Raw genomic sequence first — 13,936 nt, 5'->3', positions numbered from 1 at the left:
GAGCGGTTTGACAAATAGAAAACAACTTGTAATCCAAAACCCACTAAGATTTATCTTATCTACATTCAAAATAGTGAGTTGTGAACCAACATTCTCAACGCGGTTTCAGTGAAGAAACCATTTTTAGATGGTGTTTTTAATATTTTTTTCCTGTCACCCATCTTCCTCCCGCAAAAGTGAAACACGTAATAGAAAGCAAGGGGCTGAGCATTAAAAAAAATCACAACTCTCCTTATGAAATATGAATCTGATTCCAGCATCTGTATTGACTGTCCAGGAGAAAAAGCACCTATGTACATAACTGAGTAAAAGATCTCTTGAGGCAATAGTATGTTAGCCAAGTACAGAGCAGAAAAATATGCAAAATCTCTGCTCTCAAAATAGCTCTTTGACTCCGATCAGAATACTTGACTGTAAAGAAGCGAATATAGTTTAGAACTAAAGTAAGAAAAGAGGTTACGAAAACAGAGTTCAAATCAGCAAACACAGCGATCCCTCTGCACTCAAGATTTGAACTGAGCAACATCAGGCCAAATTGCTTCATGCTAATTTTCCCACAGAACTGTTCTGGCAAGATTTGGACTTCTCACATCTCCTCATTAATAATTCCAGATACTGCAGATTTGAACTCCACGGGGTTCTGTGTCATGTACTTTTGTCAGATATATTTTCGACTCTAGCAAGCTAAGGGTTTAGAGTTATTTATGCAAATTATTTCCTTGCATGCCACAATTTTATCAAGTTGTAAGATAAACCAGCTGAAACTGCAGTACACGGTGCATCTGTGACGTTAGATGGGAATAAAGTCTGTATCATCTCAATACATTAGTTCAAAACTTGATTTAGTGGAATCCAGGAGCATTGATTTACCAGCACTGTATCATTCGTTGGACTGATTCAAACTGGGTAATATAAAAAAATACAGCTAAGCGTATGTTAAATTAGTTAGGAAAAAATAAGATTGTCACTGCTGCTCACCAGAACTGCTTGCTGGTGACTTACCGATATTTATTATAAAAGTAATGATCATTCTCAAGTACCAAGTGGCTTCCCTTAATTAAAAACAAATACAGATGACTTTTTGCTCCCATGCAAGGGTGTTGAATTCAGATAAATTGGATTTTGTATTATTATTAAAGAAATCATTGCAATTTAGTTACAAAGCATTGTATTCCTGCTTTCGAGGCAATCCTCAACCATTGTTTTGTTCAAGGATAAATTGATCAATCCCCAATTACACAATGAAATGCAAAGTCTTTACAGGGTACACTTGGATGACTTACTTTTGGTGTGGGGCAGGAAGCTGTGGACAGGCGTGATGTAGCTTGAGCTCGTGGTGATTCAGACGGAGTTGTGCTCAGTGATGCGTTGTCTCGTGGAAGCACTTGAACACCACGAGAAATGATCGAGTCTGGGATCTGAAAGCATAACAAATGCTGAAGATAATAAATTACAACAAGTATTCACTTATTGCTCAGTTCATCTTCATATTTGTACACTAGAAAACTGAAACTGGGCTTTCACCTAGTTTTAGTACACAGCCTAAATCAGACGGTATTTCACTTTACTTTCATATACAAAGTCACAAGTGGCAAACTGTAAACTAAAACTATAATAACCGTAATAATTCTTAATTTATTATTCTCTGTTTTTCAAATGCAATGCTTCTTGTTACACTCATAGTAAGATTTGCTCAATTCTTAAAGTGTCAAGTTGACAAGAATTAAAGCAATAAAAGCCATTAAAAGGCAGTACATTTATTTCTAAGTAATGCTTTATGTTACAATCCTACAACTCATCTATACGAATAACCATCCTACCGATAAATTCTAGTACTATATTACATACTGATTGGGATAATTTTTAGTCTCACTAACAGGTCTAATATATGTTATATTCTATTGCTGCAACATTGTAACACAAACAAGCTCAATCATTTCGTATATAACATCAATCATGAAATGTATTAATTAAACTTCATTAATTGTACCAAACATTTCATTTGTATCATTATACTTCTGGAAATTGATCACTTGCACTAATATGGCAGCAGCGATCACTTCTGCAAAGCTTGGTTTCCCAAACATCATAGTTTTGTGGAGTGGCAGACACCATTTTTTGAATTGGGATTCACTGATTAAATACCTTTCATATAAATTAAAAAGGCAAAGTAAGCATGCAGTGCAAATTGGAATTTTTAATTTTTTTTTAATATTAGGTATCCATTAGGAGTTTGCTTGAAAAGTTTACGAATGTCTGTGACGACGATCAATGCAATAATGATATAGATATTAAAAGAAAACTGCGATTAGTGGGGCTCACTAGATTTAACACCGGCAAGAATCAACAGTAGAAAATACCCTCCGACCTCTTCCAGATTGTCTTAATGTTATATTGTTTATATTTTTTTTGAACTGAATTGGAAAAGCGAGCCCATTTTTGAAGAGGGTGCTGCCAACTTGTTTACTGTCTTCTGGTGAAGTTATGCTGCAGTTTTCAAAGCACATCTACAAAAACGACAGGTTTTTGAGAATCAGTCAGTCGGGTTTTCCTTGTCCTTCATAATTGTGAACCAAATTCTCTGAAGGCAATTTTAAAGCAAAAATGAAAGGCAACTGATGGCCTACAACAACCCCTGTGCGAAGTATACACTGAGGCAGGCCACAATCCTATTCATTCCTGCAGTTTTTATAACAACAAAACTTTTTTTTTTAACAATTCTACGACCTTTTTAAATTTGTATCCTGGTACACTTACAACGATTAGAATTGTGACTTTTAGGTTTTCAAACAACGTTTACGTTAACAGGGCCTGTCTGTGGCAACTACTGCAGTGCTTAGAAATTGCTTGGGGTCACTGGATTCCCTCATTAGGCTATTTCTGTTTTTCTACCGTCTACCTCAATCTAGTTTAACATTACTAGCACTCAATATTTAATCCCGCAGGCTGTCCTAAAGGGAAGGCATTTAATCATTTAGTCAAGCAGTGAAAAAAGTGCACCTTTTATGTACAATGACATTTTTATGTCGAGTGCTCAGTGACAAATGAGAAAGAAATTGGTGAATGAGCCACATGAAGTCAATGGGAACAATGGGAAAACAATGACAATTGTGAAGATACATAATTTGATGACCATTTAACAGGATGAACGTGTTGAAAAGGATAACCTAAATGGCTAAAGTCTAATTGAAACAATAAAATCAGTGCAAGTGGTTCATTTCCTTACAGTAGCACAAGGTAGTGCCAGGTGTTTACTTTTAATGCCTCTTTGCTGTCTCTTACCGGCTCTCCTGCACTGATGGCAGTATGAGAGTGATGACCAATGAGACCAGGGACAGGTTTACCACCTTTAGCCATGACAGGAGCGGGACTGTGTACAAGTTGGAAGCTCTGATGTACAACACAACTATCAGCACTATGACAGGAAAATACAGGCAACTGGAGAAAAACAAGCAAAAATGATTTGATGGGTAACAATGAAATAGGTAGGTTTGATTCTACATGTATGAATACCTCTATTCAGTGGGCAGTTTCTTACCTTGGCCGCAATGGCTGCTGCAGTAATGTGTGAGGACGAACTCTCTTCAGTTGAAGCCACTCCACTGTCTTTCTTCTCTTCCTCCTCATCTTCACACTGAACACCTTTATCTTCCGTCTGTTTGTGTGGGCTGGTGGTTGGAGGAGGAGACAATGGTGGTGGAGGTGATGGGAGGTCCTCCAGCTCATCGTGAACTTCTTTCACTTTCACAATTGCATCCCGCAACAAGTCGATAGCGTGAGGTAGGGCAGGTAGTATAAACTGGAAGCATTCCTGCATATAATTTAAAAGTCGCTATCAGTTAACATGTTTTGCTAATAGCATTTAATGTTCTGCGAATCCAATTCAAGAGATTCATAAAAACAAGAGAAACTGCTCAAAATAAGAGACATTACCATCCTCTGTGTACATCATAAGTCATGCAATACCATTGGCTTAGCCAAATACAAAAATGTGTTTCTGACCTATTTGTAATGTTGCAACCTCAGGTGTTACTTCATGGGTTTTCTGTTCATTGATGCCATATCACTGCTAAGTTAATGGTTGTGGTTTATTAAAAGATATTGTGATGGCATCTGTGGTTTCAAAGTTTGTATTTTTTGAGAAAGGCCATAATTGAAAAGGGAAACCTAAAAAGGGAAACTTAGAAAGGAAACTGACCTTCCCAGTTTCTAAATAAATGAAGACTGAAAGTGAGATTGGAACCCAAAATTTCTGGGGATTCTGAAACTGGTTGAAACATATAAAAGGGCACAGAGCCATTAGAGCTCAGATTATGATTCCAGTGGTGCAGTACAGGCTGAAGAAGACAGAGGGGAGATCCAGAAGCGGAGATTAGGCAAATATACTATTTCTGCAGCTGTTTCTATTACTTGAAGGTAATACTGATTAATCTATGCCATCCAGGCCATTGTAAGCAGAGTTGAGGAGGCTCTGCGCCATCTGTGGTGAAGACCATGCCCATGGAACTCGGGTTGGTTCTGTGCCGCTGTCAGCTGGGGATCAGGCTACACCTTAGAAGGAGAGGAGCTGAAATTCCTTCTGAGGAGGACAGAGTTTTGAAGGACTTTGTGACTGACATCTATGCTGAGTGGGCTGCTAAGCCCATTCGTAAGGTCTGTCTTAGTTGTATCTGCCATTTAGTGTGTAATTTATTGTTTTTAATTGACTGCAATTTGGCTGTTAATTCATGTTTAACTTATATAGATTCTGGGTTTTTGAGTATAGGTGGTTACCCAAGGTAGTGCTTTGTTTGACTCTTGTATAGAAAAAAATCTTTTGTTTTAAACTGTGGAACCTTGTGGCTTCATTCTTTCAGTAAATAACTGGGATTTCAGATTTTTTCTTCTTAAAAAAAATTAATACCCTCAACCAAGATCAGAACAATATTCCACGGCACTATGGATAATATGGAAATTGGTTTTATAATTTAAATATTCAATACATTTTTTCTGGGCCAAATAAACAATGGAAATATTTCCATAAAAACTTATTGATGCCATGTCTCATCTTCTGATCTGAACAATGTGGTGCATTAAAAGTAAGGGTTTTGGGGTACACCTTGACATAGTAAAACAGATGTGTAATGAAGCAGCTAACATTGTGCAGATACAACTGGGATACTTATATATACATTGTATTTTACATGGTTAGGGAAGGTGGTTAGAACGGAGACAGAAGGTGGGATAAGAGAGAATGAAGCAGGGTCAATTAATCATGCTCACATGATCACTGTCTCCTTCTTTGAAAAGGATACAATTGTGTTAGAAGCAGTGCAGAGAAGGTTCACGTGACTCATTCCTGGGATGAAGGGCTTATCTTATGAAGAGAAGTTGAACAGTTGGGCCTACACCCACTGGCGTTTAGAAGAATGGGAGTTGATCTTATTGAAACATATAAGATCTTGAGAGAACTTGATAGGTGGATACCAGGAGGATGTTTCCTCTTGTGGGGGAGACTAGAACTAAGGGACACAGTTTAAGAATAAGGGGGTCTTGCTTTTAAGATGGAGGTGAGGAGAAATTTTCTTTCTCAGAGGGTTGTTAGTCTGTGGAATTCTCTTCCCCTGAAAGCAGTTGAGGCTGGGTCATTGAATTTATTCAAGGCTGAGTAAGACAGGTTTTTGATTGACAAGGGGGTCAAGGGTTATGGGGGGCAGACAGGAAAGTGGAGTTGAGATCACAATCAAATCAACCATGATCTTATCGAATGGTGGAGCAGGCTTGAAAGGCTGCATGGCCTAATCCTGCTCCTAAGTTCTATATTCCTGCGTGTATATTATGTAAACAGGACCACAATCTCCAGCACAGAAACAGCAGATGTAATGGTGACTCCTACCTGTGAACCTTTCTTGCTACCAGGCAGGTTAATAATCAGAGTTTTGCCCCTTATTCCACATACAGGTCTGACAATAAAAAAATAAAATAACAATAAGCAGGTGTGTATTTTATATACAATGAACAATGACATTACCTTGAAAAACAGGTGCTCTGCTTCATAACTGCCCCCAAAAATAAACCTGATTTCTCTTTTATCATCTATTTGTGTAGGGGCATAGGGTGTTCTTCACGTTAAAGGAGTTATATAAATCTACATTGTTGTTATACCTAATAAAGAAATTGAAGAATGAAAGGCTTGCATTTATGTAGCACCTTTCATAATCTCAGGCCTTCCGAAGGCACTTCACAGCCAATGAAGTACTTTTGAAGTGTAGTCATTGTGTTAAGGTAGGAAACATGGCAGCTAATTAGCACGTGGCAAATTTCCACAAATAGCAATGCGATAATAACCAGGTAAACTGTTTTAGCGGTGTTGGCTATGCAAAGGAAGTGAAAAAAAAAAGTATTTTTCTGCAGTGGTTACTTGACCTTCTGTGTATGTGGAGGGTAACATAGAGTGTTGAAGGCCCAAGCACTGCACCACTGAATAAAGGTGGCATAGGCTACTTCTGTAATTCTTCACATGAATGCAGCCACAACTGTGCTGTGGTTGGAAGGTGTCATAATGGACAACAGGCGCTTAAACGTAGGAAATAAAGGGGTGGCTCAAAGGTAATATCAAACCAGCTGCTTTGTCACACACCTCCAAACAGCCACTTTCAGAGAAGAACAGATTGAAGCCGAGGGGGTGGTCTTCTGACTGTCCACTTAAGCAAGCCATGTACGTGGTGAAAAGATATCAAGCAAAGAGAAGTGTATTATTACAGAAATACTTAATGAGGTTAATTTGTGTCTACATTTGCAACAATGTGGCTAATATTTAAGAGCCAAAAGCTCTGACCTTAAGCTTCAACTAGTAGCGCAAAGAATATGCTTGCTGCAGTTCAGCTGCTTTATTAAAATTTAAATTTATCAGAAGATAAGATTCATGCTTCTTCATTTGTTTTGTTAGGAAAAGTCAGACACTACACACAAACCTGACTCCATAACATCTAAGTCTTATGTAAAAGGTCCTGTAAACTTGACCCTCTATCTAGGAACTCCCTCCCTAACAGCACTATAGGTGCATTCACACCACATGGGCTGCAGTGGTTCAAGAAAGCAGCTCACCACCACCTTCTCCAGGGCAATTAGGGATGGGCAAGAAATGCTGACCCAGCCAGCGATGCCCACGTCCTGTGAACGAATAAAATTGTCTCCAGTCTTTTACACAAACATTTTTACTATGTTGTTATTGTGGGCACACAAAGCCACAAGAATGTCAAATTTGCGTCTCCAAGGATGCTGTGTGACAGATTGCTGCTATTTACATTTGCTTACTCTCCTGAATTCGATTACTGAGATTCATATTTTGGAAATAACCATTGCTTACCGAGACAACATCCCCAGTGGAGTGACGTTCAATGAACCCATCAGCATAGCCAGTGCCATCCCGGGAGCCTCCCTTTCTATCACCTCCTTTGTGGCCTAGAATTACAATCAACAAAAATGTAAGCTTCTAAAATTGATATCAGATTAAGATCGCCATTGTAAAGAATCCCCTCAATATTTTGTAACTAGAGTTTGTGCATAGCAAACCTTAGAAACAGCTGATTAATTTCAGGCAGGAAGGCTGCAATAATAAGATATTGTATCTAATGGAAGGAAAACAAATGGCAAAATACAATCTGGCAAATATGATACAATAAGTGCATTTCCTGGTGTAAAATGCTGTCTATTGTGCAAAGTGAAAAACTTGCTCATCTCAAAAAGGCAAAATACTGCAGATGCGGGGAATCTGAAAAAGAAAAGGATGGAAACACTCAGCAAGTCAGGGAGCATCGACGGAGAGAACAGACAAGCAGAGAGGGGTTGCCGATGATAAAGATTTTAAAAAGCAACAGGAACAAGGGGAAGCCAGCATGCCCAAATGAATGCCAATCAACAAATCCATCATCATAGCCAGAGCCAACCCATGAGCCTCCCTCTTTCTATCATAGAAATTTTAAAAATTAAACATCTAAATTTGATATCAGGTTGCAATTTTCCATGCATCCCCCTGTTCACTGGTGATAGCTTTTGATTCTAACAAAGAGCAGGGGGGGGCGTGGGGCACAGTGCACACTTGAACCATCAATTTGTCTGTTCACTCTACGGATGTAAGTAATGGCAGATGTCTTGTGTCAAAAAGATGCACAAATGAAAAAAGGCATGCAGAGCCAAAGGGCCCACACAGATTTGGGGCTGAGTATTTCCAGCGTTTCCTGGATTTGTCTATCACTGCTGTTTGTTAGCATCAAGGGAGCTTGTTATCAGGAACTGGCTGGTGTAGTGGCTTAGATAGCAACCATCTAACTGTAGCTCAACTCTGGGTTCAAATCCAGGTCAGACTCATGCAATCCTGCCCTAACAGTTTGGTGAGTCTCAAATAATGGATGCACAATTAGGTACGCAATACAAAACCGTCCTAATCCAGAACTCGTGTGCGGTGCACGAAAGAGAAATATGTCATTTGAGTGCGGCAAGGTCTGACGCTGAGGTTGAGGTAGAATATGCTGTATCTAATCATGCCATACAAGACCAGGAATGCTTTCACCAAGTGTCCCAAATGGAAAATCACCAACATCCATCAACTTGGTGAGCCCAAAAAGTTCTTACATGCACATAGAGCAAAGTAAATAGTGTTTACAATAATGGCAGAAAAAGGGTTTTAGCATCTAGGTACTAATATCATAACATATATCTGTAGCAACAGGGACACTGCATCCTTAAAGTGGAAGTGGTGGTTGATCATTTACAGAAAAAAACTGCTTCTAATGAACACAGAATTTCAAAAGCAGATACACAGCTTCGTATGGAACCCTCAAAACTAAACTCTGGAGTAGAAATGCTTCCTTGCAAAACAACTGATCTGCAATGGCAGCACATTTTTACACTGAAATGTAAAAGGCATAGGCATGTAGAGAAAACATTTCCACATATGTGAGGGAGTCCAAAACTAGGGGCCATAAAAAAAAGATAGTCAGTAGTAAATCCAATAAGGAATTAAGGAGAGATTATTTACTTTAGAGAGTGGCGAGAATGTGGAACTCGCTATCACATGAAGAGGTTGAGGTGAATAGCACAGATGCCTTTAGGGTAAGATAGATACTGCATGAGGGAGAAAGGAATAGAAAGATATGTTAATAGGCTGCGATGAAGTAAGGAGGCTCATGTGGAGCATAAACATTATTAGGCAGAAAGGCCTGTTTCTGTGTTGTAAAACTCTATGAAAAAGCAGAATCAAACACATCATTACAGTCAGATTGTAGAATGGATGCTTATTGTGGTTTGCAGCTATTAACATCCAGTGTATTTTAAGGTGTAATTTCTTTGCCATGAGTTGGCTTAAAAATGAATCTTAGATCCGTAAACTTTACAGAAAAGTTCTCATCTGACAACATGCACATGTCATCTATCACAATAAGAGATCCAGAAATGGGTTGCAGGCTCCAGGTTGCAGGCAAGGGTGTGATTCTTCAAAAGATTAAAAATTAAAATGGACTATAATGTGAAAGTCTGCTTTAGCTCTCAAGCTGAATGCCACTCAAAGACTGCTTCAAAAAAAAACAGATTTAAAGAAAGGAAACAACATTCAAAAGCTAAACACATCACTATGTAGAATATTGTGCTTTTGTTAAACATTTAAACCACATTCTTCATACTCCAAAGGAAACAAATGCAATGTTCTTGAAGAGAATCAAAGAAAAAAAGTCTTTTGCAAAATGGAGTGTGGAAACTGGAGTGAGCTGATGCGTCAAAAGGAATTTTGCTATTTATATGACTTCGTTAAAAAAAAACTGCACTTTTTTCCCAAATATGTGTAAATTGTACCTGTAAAAGCTGAACCTTTGTTTGCAAATACAGGGCAAGATGTTCTCTTCCTTGTTTTGTAACTGTGCTGGTTGTCTAGTTCATTTGAGAGGAATGAAATTAGTAAGTTTGGCTGTGCTTGCAGGTCCATACACAGTCTGAATTTGACAAGTTATTTAAAGATGTTAATTAAAAAAAAGGAGCAAATATGTTCCGGTGTTCAAGAGACCAATACACAGAAATCAGATTTCCCCTTTATTTTTACAAATCCTAATCATGATTTGTATCACACAACACCAGCTTCTATCATACAAAGTCTACAAAATTTACAAACTACATGTATCAATGTTTGACCTGTGGTGTGGTAATGTGTATGCCCTCTCCTGTTACTTTGTACCTGTTGAGTTCCAAGTATCTGACCTGCCACCTAGTCAATGTGTCAGAGAGATAAAGGAGGTGGGAATTAAAAATAATGGAGGCTTGACTTATGCTATGTTGCTTTTATGCACATTTCATGCTGGTTCAGGAAAGGTGCTGTCAGTGATGTACATGATAAAACTAAAGCGGAAAAAAAAAGCATAGACCATCACAAGTGAAAAGAGTCAACCGAGATCGGTGAGTTCTGTGAAACACTCGAACCATATTTCAGATTCAGCAAAGTCACAAAGATGCAGACTTCACTATAAATAAATCTCTCAATCTTACTCAAAGCTTTTGAAAATTTGAAATGCAGTGCAAAAATCCTGGAGCTTGACAATTTTTTGCAAGTTGCACAATTAAATAATATATCAAGTCTCCCTGGTGCCTCCTACGCACTTTGCTTCCTGTTAATCAGCTAACCCTCCACCTACGCTGCTACGCTTCCCATATCATGCCCCCTTGATTCACACCAAATTTCAGACCATTTAACTATCTTTCATAGTCCCTATACTGGGTGCTGTTTTTTAAAATTTATTCTTTCATGGGATGTGGCCGTCACTGGCTTGGCAAGCATCTGGTGTCCATCGCTTATTGCCCTTGAACTGAGTGGCTTGCTAGGCCATTTCAGAGGCCAGTTAAGAGCTATGGGTCTGGAGTCACATGCAGGTAAGGATGGCAGATCTCCTTCCCCAAAGGACATGAGTGAACAAGATGTGTTTTTATGACAATCGTTGATAGTTTCATGGTCACCATTCCTGAGAACAGCTTTATATTCCAGATTTATAAATTTAATTTAAATTCCACCAGCTGCTGTGGTGGGATTTGAACCCATGTCCCCAGAGCATGAGCCTGGGCCTCTGGATTACTAGTCCAGTGACATTACCACTGCATCACTGACTCCCCCTAATGGGTGAGAAACCTGAAAGAAAGGATTTCCTGCAGGTCCTGCCAAATTTAATGGCTGCACCTGATCACCTCTTTGGTCTCTGCTTGCCGGCCACACTCAGCCAGTCTAAATTGTATTTTGCAAAATCCAGGAGATGCTAGACATTTTCAACTGCAATACAAGGTGCACACAGGTTAGTGCTCTCAGGCAAAAACCAGGATGGGGCTATGACTTGTTCAAAAGGCCCAATGTAGAAACTAATGTGGGCGTATAATTCTTTCTGGGCAAAGTTCGTTTGTCATCTTTCAACAATAATCAATGCTGGTCCACAAAGTTCTTTTTGTACTCTTTCACAGAATGTGGGTATCGCTGGATGGCCAGCATTTAATGCCAATCCCTAATTGCCCTTGAGAAGGTGATGGTGAGGAGTGATGTCAGAAAGGGAAGCTCTTCAGTTCCTTTGGAGAGAAAAAAAATTATCCTTATCTGAGTCTTAAATGGGAGACCCCTAATTTTTAAACATCCTCTAATTCTAGACTCCCCCACAAGGGAAAACTCCCAAGAGTGGGCCGAGGGGCACAACGGGCGTAAAACCAGGTAGGATGATGGAAGGACAGCCATGTCCACCACCTTCCCATCTTGGCCTGCCCACCGTTAGACCGGTTGAGGCCCGTACGTAGAATTCTTTCCCCCAGAAAGTAGTGCAGATTTGGTCATGGAATATACCCAAGGCTGAGTTGGACAGATTTTTGATCAACAAGGGAGTCAATGGTTATGGAGGGCAGACAGGAAAGTGCAGCTGAGACCACAACCAAATCAGCTATGATCTTATCAAATGGTGGAGGGGCCAAATGGCCTACTCCTGCTGCTAGTTCTTGTGTTCTTATGGGTGGAGTTGGGGGTGGGGTGCATAAAATTTAAAATTCTGGCCCATGTATTGAAACAACTACTGGAATGCAGCCTTAGTTAAGAAAATATTTGAACATATTTGCATTAAGCATGTGTGTGGAGCTACATTCAGTAATTCTCAATGATACAAAGACTCTTTGGGTCTTGAAGGTCCTAAGTCTGATTCCCAATCTAAAGTCTTCTGTAAACTCTTATGTAAGCAATGTCTTAGGCTTAACCGGGCTATCTTTGGAACTGGATTCAATTAGGAACATAGGAAGGAACACAGGAACAAGAGTAGGCCATTCTGCCCATCGAGCCTGCACCATCATTCAATACGACCATCCACTTCAATGCCCTTTTCCCAACACTAACCTCATATCCCTTTACATCATTGGTATTTAGAAAGCTGTCAATCTCTACTTTAAACATAGTCAATGACTGAACTTCCGCAGCCTCTGGGGTAGAGAATGCAAAAGATTCACAACCCTCTGAGAAGAAAAATTTCTCCTCATCTCAGTCCTAAGTGGCTTGTGTCCCCTGGTTCTAGACTCCCCAACCAGGGGAAATATTTTACCTGCATCTACCCTGTTCATCCCTTTAAGTATTTTGTGGGTTTCAATGAGATCACCTCTCATTCTTCAAAACTCTAGAGAATACAGGCCCAATTTTCCCAATCTCTCTTCATAGGAAGGCTCTGCCATCCCAGGGACAAGTCTGGTGAACCTTTGTTACACTCCTTCTAAGGCAATAATATCCTTCCTAAGGTAAGGGAGACCAAGGCTGCACACAGTACTCCAGGTGCGGTCTTACCAAGGTTCTATCCAATTGAATCAAGACTTTGCTACTTCTGTACTCAAATCCTTTTGCAATAAAGGCTAACATACCATTACTCTTCAACAAGAGAGAACCTAACCATCGCCCCATGACATTCAATAGCATTACTATCGCTGAATCTCTCACTATCAACATCCTGGGGGGGGTTACTATTGACCAGAAATTGAACTGGACAAGCTATATAAATACTGTGGCTACAAGAGCAGGTCAGGGGCTAGGAATCCTGCGATAAGTAACTCACCTCCTGATTCTCCAAAGCCTGTTCACCATCTACGAGGCACAGGTCAGGAGTGTAATGGAATATGCTCCACTTGCCTGGATGAGTGCAGCTCCAACAGCACTCAAGAAGCTTGACACCATCCAGGACAAAGCAACCCGCTTGATTTGCATCCCATCTACAAACACTGACTCCCTCCACCACTGACGCATAGTAGCAGCAGTGTGCACCTGCTACAAGGTGCACTGCAGGAACTCACCAAGGCTTCTTAGACAGCACCTTTCAAACCCACGACTGCTACCATCTAGAAGGACAAGGGCAGAAGACACATGGGAACGCCACCACTTGGAAGTTCTCCTCCAAGCTACACACCACCCTGGCTGGAACCAAGTTGTTGTTCCTTCACTATCGCCGGGTCAAAATCCTGGAACTCCCTCCTTAACAGCACTGTGAGTGTATCTACGCCACATGGGCTGCAGCAGAGCTCAAGAAGGCAGCTCAACATTACCTTCTCAAGGGCAATTAAGGATGGGGAATAAATGCTGGCCTAGCCAGCAACGCCCACATCCCATGAATCAATAAAAAAAATCTATCATGTTCTTGCCCACCCACTAAGTCTCTCGAAATCCCCTTGAAGCCTCCTTGCATCTTTCTCACAACACACATTCCCACCTAACTTTGTGTCATCCACAAACTTGGAAATATTACATTTGGTCCCCACATCCAAATCATTGGTATATATTGTGAACAGCTGGGGGCCACATTCCGATCCTTGCAGTACCCCACTACTCACAGTCCACCAACATGAGAATGACCCGTTTATTCCAACACTCTGTTTTCTGCCTGTTAGCCAATCCTTAATCCATGCCAGTATATTACCT

General features: G+C 40.0%; 1 protein-coding gene across 10 annotated transcripts in view; it reads right to left on the bottom strand.

Annotated features, from left to right (window-relative positions):
* LOC144693365 (gephyrin) overlaps window positions 1-13,936 on the bottom strand; it is a 447,589-nt gene that overhangs the window by 173,454 nt on the left and 260,199 nt on the right. For 6 of the 10 annotated variants that reach the window (XM_078563208.1, XM_078563211.1, XM_078563213.1 and 3 more), the window contains 5 exons: window positions 7,349-7,443; window positions 5,876-5,942; window positions 3,539-3,811; window positions 3,283-3,438; window positions 1,284-1,418 (listed from right to left, as the gene is read on the bottom strand). In XM_078563208.1, the coding sequence (XP_078419334.1) occupies window positions 1,284-1,418; window positions 3,283-3,438; window positions 3,539-3,811; window positions 5,876-5,942; window positions 7,349-7,443 (726 nt within the window). The remainder of the gene's footprint in view (window positions 1-1,283; window positions 1,419-3,282; window positions 3,439-3,538; window positions 3,812-5,875; window positions 5,943-7,348; window positions 7,444-13,936) is intronic. The other 4 variants (XM_078563214.1, XM_078563215.1, XM_078563210.1 and 1 more) reach the window with 1 other exon arrangement.

Source organism: Cetorhinus maximus, chromosome 18, assembly GCF_964194155.1.
Source record: "Cetorhinus maximus chromosome 18, sCetMax3.hap1.1, whole genome shotgun sequence".
In the NCBI taxonomy this organism is placed as follows: Eukaryota; Metazoa; Chordata; class Chondrichthyes; order Lamniformes; family Cetorhinidae; genus Cetorhinus; species Cetorhinus maximus.
Note: the sequence above shows the minus strand (reverse complement) of the source record. Positions and strands in the feature narration are given on the sequence as shown.